The 14751-nt window shown below is 53.7% G+C and overlaps 2 protein-coding genes across 2 annotated transcripts; one reads left to right on the top strand and one right to left on the bottom strand.

The window, feature by feature from the left end:
• Nucleotides 1–1800: 1800 nt before the first annotated feature.
• LOC34622694 (peptide chain release factor 1) lies at nucleotides 1801–4337 on the bottom strand. Its single transcript, XM_026337985.1, has 6 exons — nucleotides 3585–4337; nucleotides 3226–3388; nucleotides 2874–3011; nucleotides 2477–2622; nucleotides 2146–2318; nucleotides 1801–1948 (listed from the first exon to the last, which is right to left on the bottom strand). The coding sequence occupies exons 1-6, from the start codon at nucleotides 4335–4337 to the stop codon at nucleotides 1801–1803; spliced, it is 1521 nt and encodes a 506-aa protein (XP_026193770.1).
• Nucleotides 4338–5008: 671 nt separating this feature from the next.
• On the top strand, nucleotides 5009–8162 carry LOC34622695. Its single transcript, XM_026337984.1, has 5 exons — nucleotides 5009–5140; nucleotides 5378–6435; nucleotides 6841–7528; nucleotides 7697–7895; nucleotides 8017–8162. Exons 1-5 carry the CDS (start codon nucleotides 5009–5011, stop codon nucleotides 8160–8162), a joined length of 2223 nt encoding a protein of 740 aa, XP_026193769.1.
• The last annotated feature ends 6589 nt before the right edge of the window (nucleotides 8163–14751 follow it).

Genomic DNA, 14751 nt, shown 5'->3' with positions numbered 1-14751 from the left:
ATAGCGCACATGCACACAACACTGCATTTTTAATGCATTGTTTTAACAGTACTCTGCCATAATCACGGTATACGGACAGACTAGCCAACTATTGAATTCCTTACTAATTCCTTATCAAATGTTACTAGTGTATCAGAAAGTGCGGAATGATAATGTGGCCCGGTACACAGACGGGGCCACTGATCCATTCATACACCAAAAGTGTAATATGAACGTGCTGTTGTTTTGGCATGCACTTGAAGTTGTAATTGTTAGTTCGGGAATGATTCGCGAAACCTGAAGAGGACAGACCTACACGCTTGACTTGGAAACTCGATGTAGTCATGAGATCTAGTCCAGCGATTGTTTCACTTTAGCTTCCTCCGCAGGTGGAAGGGGGAACTCCATTGGTATGTCATTCTTCTGAGCGGATTAGTTTGAAAAACGAGCGCTAGAATAGAGTGGCACATTGCATTACGGGTAGATACGACAGAACGCAACTGCTTCACTTTTATTCGGTTTTGATGGAGCTGTAGCTGCGTATTTGTTCCATTTTTTAGTGGGTATAGCCCAAACCCCCTCCTCGAGACGACAGTGGAAGAAAAGGCGAAAACGTCTGAGAAGGGTCTTGGCTCAATCACCTATGCGTCACTGTCTTCGGGGAGCGCTGGTGGCTTTTCCGCAGAAAGAAGTCCTCGGTACCTCCCCGTCTGCTTCACGTGCTGTTTGGCACAACATTATCGGGATTTGCAATCGTTCATCATAAGGCAGGTCTCCTACCCCCGTGGCTCAACACAAGCACCGAAAAAGAAGGCGAAGTATGTCAAGCAGCAATCTTAGTGGACGTGGAACTAGTGTCTCTCCACTTTCTGTTTATGTAGCCATGGTCCGTACGACCCCACAAGACCGTATTCAAGCTACTGTGATCTCTATTCCCCTTACATTTGGAGGCTATGTTCTACGGTTTTGTGCACCTGGTGCACAAAACTGTGGGTGCACTCCTTGCAAATCCTTTTTTAAACCCGCTCTGTGGTCACTACATGCCAGAGCTCACAACTCGTTGATTATGATGCACATCAGCCTCCCTAGATCCAAAATGCCTTAGTCTTACTAGTGCTCGCTTGCCGCCCCCGTCCCCCCCAACATTCGGTATGCGTTGCTCGCTTTGATGGTCCAGACGGGTTGTGCTGCGCTGAGGGAAGTGACTTTCGTATTGTCCCCCTGGTAGAGAACTATTATTTTGGCAGAAGTCCCTTTTGAAAACTATAGGAGATCCAGCTTGCAGCGACAGAAATACTTACGCTCCCGACACATACCAATCAAAGCGGTTCTTCTTTCGGCATTCACTATGAAACAAGCTCGAAAAAACTGCCAGTGGCATACATGTTGTCACTCCGCAAGCATTTAACATGCAACATTGCACTTTAGCAGACAGGTAGCAACCAAAGGGTATACCGCAAACGCTTTCTTCTCGTAACGGATTGCTGTGAGATAGACTAGCGGAAGAAAGGCGGCCTGGGGAACTAACCTTGATACAATTACCTAGAGTATCCCAAGTGGCACGGTGATCTCATGACAACGGCCCTCAGCCACCACTATTAATCGACAATACATACGCTGCTGTTACTCAAACTTTTGTCAATGGCCCAACGGCAACCTCAGAGCCGCACTCCGCTACTGCCTGCAACGTTACTGGCACTACAATATCTCCTGTTGCACTTGTTGTACCTGCCCTATGGTAACGCTTCCAGTATCAACAGTCGCCGCTGCTACTTCCGGATGCTCATTGCGGGCGTGTATGAAGACAAAACGGTAGGTGCTTTAGCGTTGCTCCACAATGCTCTGTATGGCCTGAAGCGTTTCGTTTAGCACGACTTTCTGGTGCTGCATGTAAAGTTCATTTAACAGCTGAGGAAGTCCATCTGCGCTGCCAAGGAACTCCCTGACGTTGGCAACATGCTGAGATATCCTGAGACTCCACACGTCCAGAGGGCATGCTGTCTTCTTTTCATCGAGCACCCGAGCCGGTCTGCCCACGTCTCTCAATGTGCCTCACGGCCTCTATCATGCTCTGGCTTGTTCCAAATACCGCCTAGGCAGTTTAACGCTGTGAAACCTCTCAAAATCTGATCCTAAAACAAAGCATCAATCACCGCCTAGACGCACCTGTGGTCGCGTACGCAATCAGACGGAAAGTTGTATGTCCTGATCTTTTCGCTGCGATATTTGCCGCCCATCTGGGCCCCTGCTGCAGCATGTAGCTCCTGCCGCTGTTGCTGTTGCACGCGCTGCTGCAGCAGGTGCCGTAGGAGAAGTAATGCCCGCTGGCGGTTTTCCACCTGTGCACGGGAACAGAAAACGGGCTCTCTACAACGCATCAAGTTGTGCATCAACAAAAGGCAAAAATCGTGAAAGCAGTCTCAAGTAGAGCAAAGCGACAAAGAGAACGACATGCCAATCTCAGAAGGGAACAACAGCAGGACCATAGCAATCTCACTTGACTGGAGGTGTCCTTCATACACACGGAGAGCCCTGTGGGGAGATGTGTCACTCGGACGGCTGTTTCGCTCTTGTTAACGCTCTGACCGCCTGGTCCACTTGCTCGCATGCTCTCAATGCGGAGACTACTAGGACTCATATCCACTGAAGCAGCAACGCCAACAGCGGCCTAGTAAAGCAAGTAAAATCCAAGGGAAGCAAGCTGGGAATAGCCTGGACATCCAGATACCGACGTTAGCAGCGGCAGCATACGCAGTGGCAGGTACAGCGAAGGTGGGGTGTGCCACCCTCCTTTATTCCAAGGGCGCCTCAGCAAACATCGCCTGTAGAAGCAGTCTCAGAGGCACTGTTCTCCGCGAATGACGCTAAAAACTTTAAAGTCTACCGCTGCTTACCCTCAACCTCGGACACACAGGGAAGCACAGTAACTGCAGCAGTAGACGTTTGAAGCCGCCTTTTGGCGTCCGTCGATGGTACACGCTGCACACGATGAACTCCAGCCTCTAAAACAAGCAATACACCGACTCCATGACCTGCAGTAAAGGCGGCAGTAGAACGGTCTGGACACAAGAATGAAGATTCTATACAGCAGCGGGGTCACTGGGTAGGTCTATGTTGCCGCTGCTCCCCGAGAAGCTTGCACGACAGCAACATTTTCCTCAGCTCCGTTCTCTCTACAGCGGATTGACTAAAACAGACGGAGACAAAATCCAGAGAAGCAGCAGTCACAGCAGAGAGAGCACCGACCTGAAACAAGGGCTTTTGCATTTTTCAGGCCGCAGCCCTCCGCGCTCTTGTTTCTCTCCAAGACATCGAAGCGCCACCCCTGGCGTTCGGCAAGAGCTCCATACATTCCAAACAGCTCGGACGCAAACTGAGCGGCCTCTTCGCCTCCAACCCCTGCTAAAACCTATTGAAGCAGAAGCAGTCGAAAGAATCGGCCACTAGGGACACAAAAGTGGGGTAAATTCGTGGTCAGGCAACGCGGCATGACACGCCTGAGAAAGTAATGCAGTAGAAAAGAGAGTGGGGGCATGCAGCGCCCGAACTAGAAGAGGCTAAAGCAGCTGCAGCCACAGTGGGGAGAGAATGCGACACTAAAGCACCTCTAGCATGGCCTCATCCGTCGAGGCCTCGGAGCGCTTATGCTTATTCCGGGCGCTGGTTCGTCCCTCTGCCACTGCTGCAAGCACTTCAGCATGCTGTAGCAGCAAATCAGATATCTCGGCAACAACAGCACCTTCCTGCAATTGCAGATCCAGCAAATCTACATCTTCTCCCTCCTCGAGGCTGCAGGTGGCGTTGCTGCTAGGGTTCTGCTGCTGCTGTTGCTCCATGAGTAACGCCCGCAGAGTTTTCGCGTCATCCCTTAATGCTAGAAATCGTGTCAAAGCCATCATCAGGGCAGGCGGAAGGAGACCCTCGAGGACAGCATGATGCTTGTGCGCATTTTTTGGCTGCTGAAGCAGTTGGGCAACACGCTCTAATACGAGCCTCTGCGGCTCATCCAAAAGCAGCTCACGACCAGCCTTCGCTGACACTGTGCTTGTGGTGAATCGCGCAGCAGATGCTGTAGCTGTATGGCTTTTTTTCCAGCACCAGGCTGTCTCCTTGGCAACAAGGTACTCCCGATGCTGCGAAGCGACATGAGCCGCAAAGGAACCGGTCCAGCGTATGCTGCTGCAGCAGTGCTGCTGTCTCTGTGGCAGCAAGCGCTCGGCAGATGATCGCCTGTTGTGTGCTGCGCTTCTACTCGGTATGCATCTGCTGGGGGTCCACGGCGCAGTGTCGCTCCTGGCAGCACAGAAGGGTTGGATTCTCAGCGCCAACCGCGAAACGCTGCGACAGCAGATTGCCATTGCCGTCGGCAAATCTCAAGCGGCCAAGGAGCAGCACGCAACAAAATCCACACATAACTCGCATGGCTCATAAGGCCCCGGGGGGAGGACTTGCGCCTCCCAAGCCCTCCTGTGTGCTGTACTTAGCCCAACGCATCCATGATCTGGTAGCCAATCTTGTGAGAAACCAGGAAAATAAAAGTAGCCTGAATATGTTGAGCTCTCAGGGCCCTCATCCTTGGGGCTGCAGCCGCTGGGGGGTACAGAGACCACGGGCAGTGTGTGGCTGCATGTGGATGCTAGACAGAAGCAACAATAAGCAGGGTAGCTCTGCGTTAGCAGTCGATTCTGTGGACGCTTGCATCCAGTGAAAACTGGCCTCGACACCCCCGAGCGCGCTTTTTGACTGCTACTGATGCATGCCGAACAAGCGGTGCTGGTATGTGCCTGTCCACAGAAGCAGCACAGGGAAAAGAAGAACATCACTGGCATAAGGTGGTGGAGCTAGGCGGTAGCGGAAACAACGTCGCAGCCTATCAATCATACTATCATCCCATCTGCACAACGGCGACTCTAAGCCGGCGGATCCATGCCACTGCGGATGCACGGAGTGCAGCTGCGGCGCAACCTGCTACTGCATGCGCGATAGCGGCCCTTCCCCAGCTCTCCAGACAATGGCTGCCCTATTCAACATGACGCCGCCTTCAACGGCGCCCACCCAGTGTGCGGCTGCTTCTGCGCTCAGCAGCAGGAAAGGCGGAAATGCTATGCAGCTCAGTTCCTTTGGAGAGGTGCCCTTCGAGCTGGTTCCACCCCCAAACCAGGTGCAACAACAGCTGCCGCAGCAGCATCTCAGGCAGCAAGACGCAGCCCACGAACCGCTCACCGGTCTTCAAATCAGAGCCTCATTTGGCCCCCGTCTTTCAACGTACAGCTTCCCAGTGAAGCACGAGCAGCGGCACCGCTGCACGCAGCAGCTTCCAGGCCATAGGCGCGATGACGAAGTGGTTTGCTGCTACTTTGGCGGAGCAGATCCAGATGCGAAGCCCAATGTGCTGCAGGTGTTCCGCGTGCTGGAGCAGAGGAGTACCAGTACAAGAGGTCACAACAGCTCTGTGGTGCGAGTTGGCTGCTACGTCGCAGCACAGCGGGGGCAGCAGCAGCAGCAGCAGCAGCAGCAGCAGCAGCAGCAGCAGCAGCAGCAGCAGCAGCAGGAGCAGCTCGCTTACCGAGGTGATTTCGAGGTGCATATAGCGGGCCACGATGTAGACGAAGATGGCTACTTTGATTTCTTGTGCTGCAGCAGGAGCGGCAAGGCAGTGGCGCTGTGCTGCTCCCGTTGCTGCTGTGTCGCTGCAGTGCCTCCTCTGCCGCGGACGGAGCACAGCGCCAGTGGTGTTGGCTTCCAGTCCCGCAAGACCACTGGAAAAGTGCTGCTCAGCGGTAGCCTGGTGGAGCAGCCAACGCAACGAGCGCAACAACGCACATTTGTTCAGGTGTCTTTCCACCCCTTCTGCGACTACGCAGTCACGCTGCTGACTCACGAGGCCCTGCCCGAGACGGCCATCACGCCGGCTACAGCAGCAACGCCTACAAAACCAACTGCGTGCTCCACTCATGCAGTGGTGCGGTTGTTTGATGTCAGCTCCAGCACGCAAATACCTCAGCAAGAAATACTTCTTCCGCCGATCGCCGATTCCGGCCTCCTAGCCTCTCACTTCAGCTTTGGTGCTGCGGCTGAACGCATCGACTTGTGGACTGCACTTGCTCTTTTCGTGTCTTTCCCACGCACCACAGGCAGCTGCCTCTGCCTCACCCCCTTTCTTCCAAACCGAGCCGAACTGCCGCCTGCGCTAGTTCTGCAGCTCCAAGACGCCTCGCTGCACTATCAAGTGGTGCAACAGATGTGCATAGGCCAGGAGGGCAGTAGCAGCAACACGCAAGTCGGGGAAAGTTGTGGCGTACGAACGGACATGCAACAGGAAGTTTTTACGTGGCTCAAGGATCGAGCACGGGGCAGCAGTACCACAGAGACCAGCAGCATGCAGCAAGAGCTTCAAGCGGAACCCGTGCAGCTAGAAATACCGCGTCCTTCTGAAGACATATCAGATGAACTTCAGCAAGGAGAGCTGCTAATTGGCGCCTCCCCGCTGTTGTTGCTGCTGCGCTGGAGCGGCGGAGTCCAAGCTACGCAGCTAGAGTGCCTTGCAGCTGCAGACAGTTTGCAGCCGCGCATGCATCGGAAGCTTAGCCTGCAGCAGCAGCACGAGCAGATTCTGAAGCAACCGATACATAGAGGACCGGCGTTCGTATGCCTTGCTGCATCACAGCTGCCACTCTCGTGCAAAGGCGAAACTCTTCAGCTCCAGCCCCTTCCTGCTCCCGCTGGCGACAGTCGCTGCAGCGTAAGCGACGCTGTGCTCTCTTGCAGCACCGGCGCCTTTCGCGTGGAGGTGAGTGGCATTCTCCCAATTGTGCCTCAGCAGCAGCTCCACAATGGAAACGGAGTGACCTTGCATTGCAGCAGCCTCACTGAGGCTGGCCTGAGCGGCTTTCGATGCCTCCCCGTTGTTCCTTCGCCTGTCTCTTCCCCAAATCTTTTGTTGGCTGTTGCTTATGCGGAAGGTAAAGCCACAACAGTATCGGCAGGAGCGGCGCCTCAATCAGAACCAGCAGCAACGCGTCTGCCGTTGCTTTTCGCGCTTGATCTAGATGCAGCTGCTCCCATCCCCGCACCAAAGCACTCACTGAATGGCAACAGAACGACAGGCGCTCGGCAGCAGCTCCAACTTGAGCAGGATCAAAAATGTGAGATACACCTGCAGGCTGCCGAGGCAGTACGTGCAGCGTACCGGCAACAGCGTCAGGCGCTGGATGAACTGCGCAGGATGCGTGTGGCCGCTTCTAAAGCAGCAGCTTCCGCTGAGGCGGAGTCAGCGGGAAGCAGTAGCCGGAAGGCAAGGCGAGCAGCTGCGGCCGCTGCGGCGGAAGCTGCCGTTGCGGCTGTGAAGTGGGTAGATATTGCCGAATCCGTATTCCTTCACGAGGAGCGGCAGCAGCTTCGTCTGCTGCAACATCAAGCTTGGAGAATGCTGCAGCGTAAAACAGCCATATTGCAGCATCAGCTATTACTGCAAGCGGACGAAGCAGAGCGCATGGATCTTCAGCAGCAACTGCAACAACAAAGGATTTCAGAGCTTGAACGGCAGTCGGTAGGTCTTAGAGGGAGGGGTATGGGTGGGTTGCGTCTGAATGCATGCATGTTGCGCTGCTCTCTGGTTTGTTTTCTCTATTGTATGGACTGTTTTGCAAGGACCCTTTTGCAGCGGTGGGTCACTCACTAACTCTTGGGTCGGCTGGTGCTGCTATATATTATGCAGGACGAGCTGAAGCGCCGCTGTGACTCTGTAGCGACGCTACTTGGTGCTACTGCAGCTTCCCTTCGCCGGCAGCAGCTGGCCTTGACCGTACCACAACACGGACTGCTCCTCCAGCTGCTGCCTTCGCAGCTCTTTTCCCGCATCGATGCCGCAGTCATGCAGCGGGACGCTGAGACGAAAAATACAGCGCATCCCACAGGTGTGATGGATTGCTTCTGTTAACTGCAAGCCCAAAAATATAGTTGCATGATGGGTGAGTCGGTGGGAGTGCTTTTGTTGATGGCTCGCTCCGTGAGGTGCTTTTGCCGCTTTTCTTGCAGATGTCTCCTCGCTCTTACGGCTTACTGCAGCAGTTACCGCCCAGATGCTTGTCATTCAACAAAGGCAGCAGGAATTGCAGCAAGAGTTTTTCCTTACTACTGCTTCAGAGCGTTCTTCTCTCGAACAGTCTTCTTCTACGACGTAACACATGAATTCAGAGCGGCAGGAACACCAGCCGGAAAAATGGAATCTGTCCTGCCATGCGTCCATTCATGGGATTCTAAGTGGAATGCACGGTGAAAAACGTGTAATGGACACTCCGCCTTGAACAGTGCTCGCGGAAGAGCCTGGCTGTATGGCGACTTCGCGTGCTTCATACGGCTGTGCTATGCATTGGGGATTTTGGCCTCGATTGTCTAACTCAGGACTTTGAGTTAAGTCTTGAAGTGCGCTTACTTGTCACCCCCTATGCTACGCGTCATTTGGCTTCTTGACCACTTACATTATCTGCAGGAACGCACCCACTTGAGCCGCAAGAGGTTTTCTGGTTGCGGATGTACCTCCAGGAGCTTGTCATTTGCCATGGGAGGAAATTTATTTTAGTATCGGTAGCTGCAGATGCTTATTGATACAAAGCTCACATCTAGTCCAGACTCGATCGAAGAACAAGATGACCTCCCTGTCACTTTGAGGATCGTCCAGAAATATACTGTTCAGTCAGTGGCATAGGAACTGGCTGCGGTGAGCCACTGCGGTTGTATTAGCACGTGGAGCGTTCCTGCATGGGCAGTCAGGTGCGCCGCTTGCTTAACACTGCTAGTCATTGTGCACTTCGGCAATTGCTAACACGGCAGTTCTACCTCAAGCAGATAGGTAATGAGCGTGCACTTCGGTGGCGCGTATGGCCTACTTGTTGTAGAGCAGGGCTGTTTTCGTCTATAGATGCAACGCCGAGTTGTCCGTGTGCTGAGTTACTGAGTGCGGCTCCACACTACACTGCTCACATCCTCGTTACATTGCCGTAGGCGAGGGCAGCGAGAGGAAGGACTCGTGCATTGACGCGACAAAACCGTGCCGTTTCGTCAGCCTTTGAGCACTGATAATGCCATTAACAATTACCTCGGAGAATTATTGGGCCTTAAGTGCAGCAAGCCGAGCTTCAAGCCAGCGCTTGGTGCTACACTTTTCATCCCAGAGCTGCGAAAGGATTGACTATTCAATGTGGCTGTTCTTACATTGTGGGTTACAGAGTAAAGTAGCATCGATACCTTAAAAGTCGAGGTTATGACCCTCTATGCGATTTGTTCTACACAACTCCGTGTGAGTGTTTGGAGTGCTCATATGATTGAGCGATGTGCACTCAAGCTTTGCCTCACGCGGGAACTCTATTGGGAGAGGGCACTGTGAGGAGAGAAGCGGCTCCTTTGGAATGACACTAGAAACGTTTGGGCTAAGCAATCCACGGGCTATGGGGGTGGAATTCTTATCGTATGAAGACGATAGGCGGAGCGCTGCACCTGGTATCCTCAAACTACATCTGGTCAGCTAGGAACACTACTACTCGTAGTGAATGGCACTCATGTCTGCTAGGAGCACACTACCGCATCTTCTGTGGAATGATGCAATGCCTTTAGACGCTACTTGAGCGCAACGTAGGTTCTCGCAGGGTGGTTTGTGCCGACACTGCAATGCTATGGTAGTCGGCGAGGCAGCGGGAGCTCGGATCGTATTGACTTCTATTTATAATATTGTTGGATGCTGTAAGTATGTCTGTTTAGAGCTCAATATGCGAGAAAACGACTTCGTTCCCTGAAGAGGGGAAAGGCTGGGAAAAGGTCTCCTGATCAAAGATACCCCAGTGCTTCAGTGTCTCCTGCTCGTGTCGTGCTCGGACTTTCAGCGCTTGGTTTAACCAAACCCCTCTATAGTTGACGGCAATAGTGAAATAAGCAAAACATGTTTTTAACACAACATGCACTTAGTGATTCGGTAGAACCCTTCAAGTCGGCAGACTGGGCACCTGTGCTCTTAGCGATGGCGTGGCCGGCTCTTTGTCGGCGTTCCTCCTGTCGGCTAGGGGATCTGTCTTTCAAGAAAGTTTTTTTGCCCCAACATATGGACTCTGCCTCATAGTCCCAAAATTAGAATATGACAATGCTCGTATACATAACATCGGCGAATAGTCTGATGGCTGTGTAGATGGTTTTGCTGCAGCACCTTGAGTGGGTGTGTGAGGCCCCTAATGCCGAGTCGTGGGCTTAGGGTCACTTGTGCTACGCAGGAGGGGCTTTCCTGGCCCAAAGTTCCTCTAACAGGAAGTCATTATCATGCTTATAAGAGAGAATCAGCCGACAGAACCACTGGAGAGGCTCCTAAGCCACAAACGGTAGACCTCATCGGCCCCGTAACTCGACAAAATGCATGAGGGCGGTGTTCGCCGTCTTGCTTGTGCTGCTGCCCATGCGGTTCCGAGTTCACAGCGTTCCGTGGCCCTCAGAGCCTGCGCTACGAAATTTCTGTTGACTGCTTCCTCTTATCCTTGAATATTTGCCAAATACCCCCTTGTGCATCAGCACAACTCCCGCAGCGAAGGCAGAAAAGCGACAGCCATGGCTCTACGTGGGAACAAAGCGAGGCTAATGCTGCTGCCTATAGTGCCTGCAAGTCTATCGACACTTTGTGAGACGCCGCACGAACAGAACTTTGTGAACAAGTCGCAGCAACAGCAATACTGTTGGCAAAATCGGCTTTCCAGGGTGGGGTCTAAGGGCCTCCCAAGAAGCGGACCATTAAGGCCCTTTTCCTGCTGCCTGTTCACACCAAGTTGTTCACCCGAATGTCGCCGACTGATACAGCGCAGCTCTGCCAACAACAACACCAGAAGCATCGATACAGGCATCAGAACCTTCAGCAGACGCAGGCAACAGTGAACACAACAGCTTTAGCTGAAGCAGTTGCTGAAGCCGGCACAAGGGGCTTGTTGCTGTGCCCCTCACGAGGCAGCGACGCTTTCCCTTGCTCCGTCGTTTGTTTCAGTAGCGAGTCTTCCAGAAAACGGGCAAGGAGCAACAGTATCTGTAGGAGCACGCTCCTCAGTGTCCACAGCAGAGCCCTAAGAAGGAGCTATAGCTTCCGACCCGCAGACAGTTACTGCAGTATCGATAAGACATCCAGCAAAAGGCGCTGCTGCCCTAGAAATCACAAAGGTTTTTGCGGCAACGGCACGCATTGGGGCAGCCGCAACAGCCCCCTGCGGTACCAGTGCCACGATGACGAGGACTTCAGAACTCATAGGCCGCTAAACCAGCGAAATTGGCCACCCATCATTTCGCCACAGAAGCAGCTGAACGGTCAAAAGCGGCGTTGCGTGAGCAGCAGAAGCAGAAGCACGCTACAGGCCTTTTATAGCAGCAGAGTCTTTTTACCAGCGAATGACGAGCACCTCAAGCGCACGAAATGCAGACCAACAGCAAACGCGAATGCACCAAGCGCCATAGCAGATCCCGCGATGCTCATTATTACAAAGCAAGGATGATGTTGTACAGTACATCAGCCACTGCAGCACTGCTGAGTTTCCACGAAACAGGCACGGAGCTGCATCTGGATGGCCCCTGACACGGAATCGCGGTCTTTGTGTTTCCCCAGCAGCCCAGCTATACACATAGGCGCATCTGCAGGGGATGCGCTATCGGCTATACCAACAGCAGCAAATGCAGACTGCACAGCAGTACCTCAACTTGCGCCTGCGGAGGGTAAACACACTGTTAGGTCAGGTGAACGGGCAGCTGCTGAGAGTTGCGAAAGAGGCGACGGCAGCAGCAAGAGCTATGCGCCTCCTGCTACCCCCTCTTTTGAAAAACTTTATAACATGCAACACGATTTTGCAGGCGAAACAATGGAAGATGGCCGCGCCTTCTGCACTGGCTGCGGCCGCTGCAACTATGTTGCACCTGAGGCAGCATATGCTCCGTATTCTAACTCCTGGCGTCGACGTGCTGAATCACACCACTTCTGCACTCCCTCCCGCGGCCGTTCCTGCAACCGCTGCCGCTAGAGTAAAGGCGCTATGTTGCACCGCAGGACTGTGCACACATACTGAGAAGGAGCATTCAGATCAGTGTGGTAATTCGTTGCCTGCATCGTTTGCACAGCCTCCTACAGCATCAGGGCAACAGCGAAGCAGTAGCCGTCACTCCTGCAACAGCACCGCATCGGCCTTTCTTGCGGCCACAGCATATAGTGAATCCCAGCAAGTCCCTTCTTAACAGGCATTACTCCAGAGTCGGGCTGCCGCTGCCTTTCGAGGGCAAACTGGATCTCAAACCTTCCCCGATGCACGTCAGCCGCCTCGGTTGAACCCTCCACAGGAATACCAACAAAGCGCCGTAGTTAACAAACAGGCAGTGACATATGTACCTACAGCTTGCCTCTGCTGGTGGTGCAGCGGTTGTTGCGACTTTATCCCGAAGAGCAGGAACGCGGGCAGCTACATAGACACGCACAGCAGCCCATCGGCGTCTCACTCAGATTGTCTGTCCACGCAAACGATGGCAAACAAGAATCTCGCGAATCCAGTGCTATGGCTCGGCACAAGAGGCTTTTGGCTCCTGCAGCAGGTTCAGCAGGAACTACAGGGGCAACGGAAACGCGCACAGCAGCGTCAAGCTGGCGCTGCTAGTTGCGCAAAAACACGAGAACCCTGTAGGACTGTCCACTGCGTTGTGGGACTTCAAAGCAGCAACAGAATGGCATGCTGTTTTTGTTCCACTTGCTGGAGCGCGGCATACCTATGGCTGCTGATGCAAACTGCTTCTCAAAAACGGCGCAAATCACCGCGCACGCAGGTCAGCCCCCGCTCATACGCAGGGAAAGCCGCTGAAACATGTGTTACAACATTGAAGACACCTCCCTCCCTGGACTTGCCTCCAGCCGTATGCACTAAGTGATACTGCCTCCGTGGTTCGGCACTTTCTTGTGGTACAGTGGGCCTTGTCCAGAGCCTGCAGAGCATATCCAGCCGCTGCGAGCCTCGACCTGCGTCACACCACGGACTGCTTTGCAGGTGAGCTCCTGCTGCGGATACTAGTAATGCTTTCGCTGCTGCCATAGTTGCCGCTGCTCGGCATGATGGGGTCCTTGCTGCCGAAGCATAGTGCTGCTGATCTTTCAGTGTAATTCTGTCCCTGCTGCTGCTGTTGATTCTAAAAGCGACGCGGGGACGTGGGACCCAGCCGCCACAGCACCTGCGCACTAAACTGCTGCACTCAGCTCTTACCAATCGCTGACTTACAGCTATCTCCTCTTCAGTAATGTACTGCGGCTCATACCCCTTCTGCGAGACTGTTTCCTGTCGCTCTCCTCTGGGCGTTCTTGTGCGGCTCCCTGTCAGCCCGTGGAAGCAACAGACGAGGCCATGCATTTGTGCAGCACCATGCTGTCCTCCTTTCTCCTTCACCACACGGCCTTAGCAGCGACACCTGCAGGAATGCTATCGGCGCTCCACCGTAGTTGCAAAGGGCCCTGCTGCCGAGCACTCACCGTGCCATGCACGTTAAAGAAACCCCAGCGGCAACTGCGGCATTCATCACCACTTGCGACAGTCGTGATGCAGCGAATTGTGGGAACAGCTGCAACAGCAGGCAGTGAGCTCCTAGAGGGCGCGGGTGGCAATGAGCATATTGTTGCGCAGGGGCATGCCATATTAGCTGATGAAGAACCGCCAGGGCACCTAGAAAGAAAATGTATGGCAAGTGCGGACTTTTTCAAAGGCCGACGCACCCTCTTGGAACCTGAGCTGCAGCTCTGCACGCTGCCGGGAAGCGATGTGCTGCTTTTGCAATAAGAACACGCAGATTAGAGCCGCTTGCTCTATTGCATCACAACAGCACCTCAGGTCATGCAGTATCGCCGAAACGTGCTACAGCGTGGTTTGCGGGGGCTCACTGCGTGGCATCTGCATCCTCAGCAGCAGCTCCACGACTCAGCTAGCAGTAGCCGCAGCTGGATCACCATGTGGTGCGCAGTCGAAAGTAAAAGCGCTGTGCAACGGGGTAGCTACCCAGGTAGTACGAAAGATGCCGGTGAAGCATTTGCAGTATGTCACGAAAAGCCTCATCAGTGGCAGCAGGCACAGCAGCAGTAAAACAAAAATGGAGAAGTGCACCCTTGCCGTTGAGTATTTCGCAGCTTTTCGCGAAGTCATTCGATTTTCTTCTTACCAACAGAAGCATCCTAAGAACACAGAAAGGCCCGGCATATGCAGGCGCCATCAGAAAGTTACCTAGTGGTCTGTCTATGAGTAACGCGGTGATTGACGTAATCCACAGCTGCTGCAACTATTTGCCTACGCGTCCAATGGCGGCCCAAGCTGCTTGTGTGTGCTTACCGCTTCAGAGAACATTCTTGACAATCTTAGGCCACATCCACGCGAGGCTCTCCAGCCACAGCAGCGCCAGCAACAAACAGGGCACCTGGGTACTGAGACATCCGCTGGTAGACAAGCAGACTACACGTCCCAAGAGGCGATCGACGCCAGTAGGCGGCTTCAATTAAACTACGCCCCAGGATAGTGCAACAGTAGCAAGCGCCCGCTGCAGCGGCCGATGCACGAGCAACAGCAACCTTTTGAGCAACAGTCTCTGCACCCACACGCACTTGGACCTGGGCAGCGACAGGGTGTGCTGTGCTTCATGGAGGACTCACCTGTTGCTGGGCCTCGGGCGCATGGTAACTCGATCAGCGGAGCACTGGATGCAACAGTATGTCGCGCTTCCAATCTTGCACCGGCTGCCTGC

The sequence above is a fragment of the Cyclospora cayetanensis genome, unplaced genomic scaffold, assembly GCF_002999335.1.
Source record: "Cyclospora cayetanensis isolate NF1_C8 unplaced genomic scaffold, CcayRef3 CcayRef3_contig_219, whole genome shotgun sequence".
Taxonomy (NCBI): Eukaryota; Apicomplexa; class Conoidasida; order Eucoccidiorida; family Eimeriidae; genus Cyclospora; species Cyclospora cayetanensis.
The sequence above is the reverse complement of the archived record's forward strand: the minus strand, read 5'-3'. Positions and strand labels throughout refer to the sequence as shown.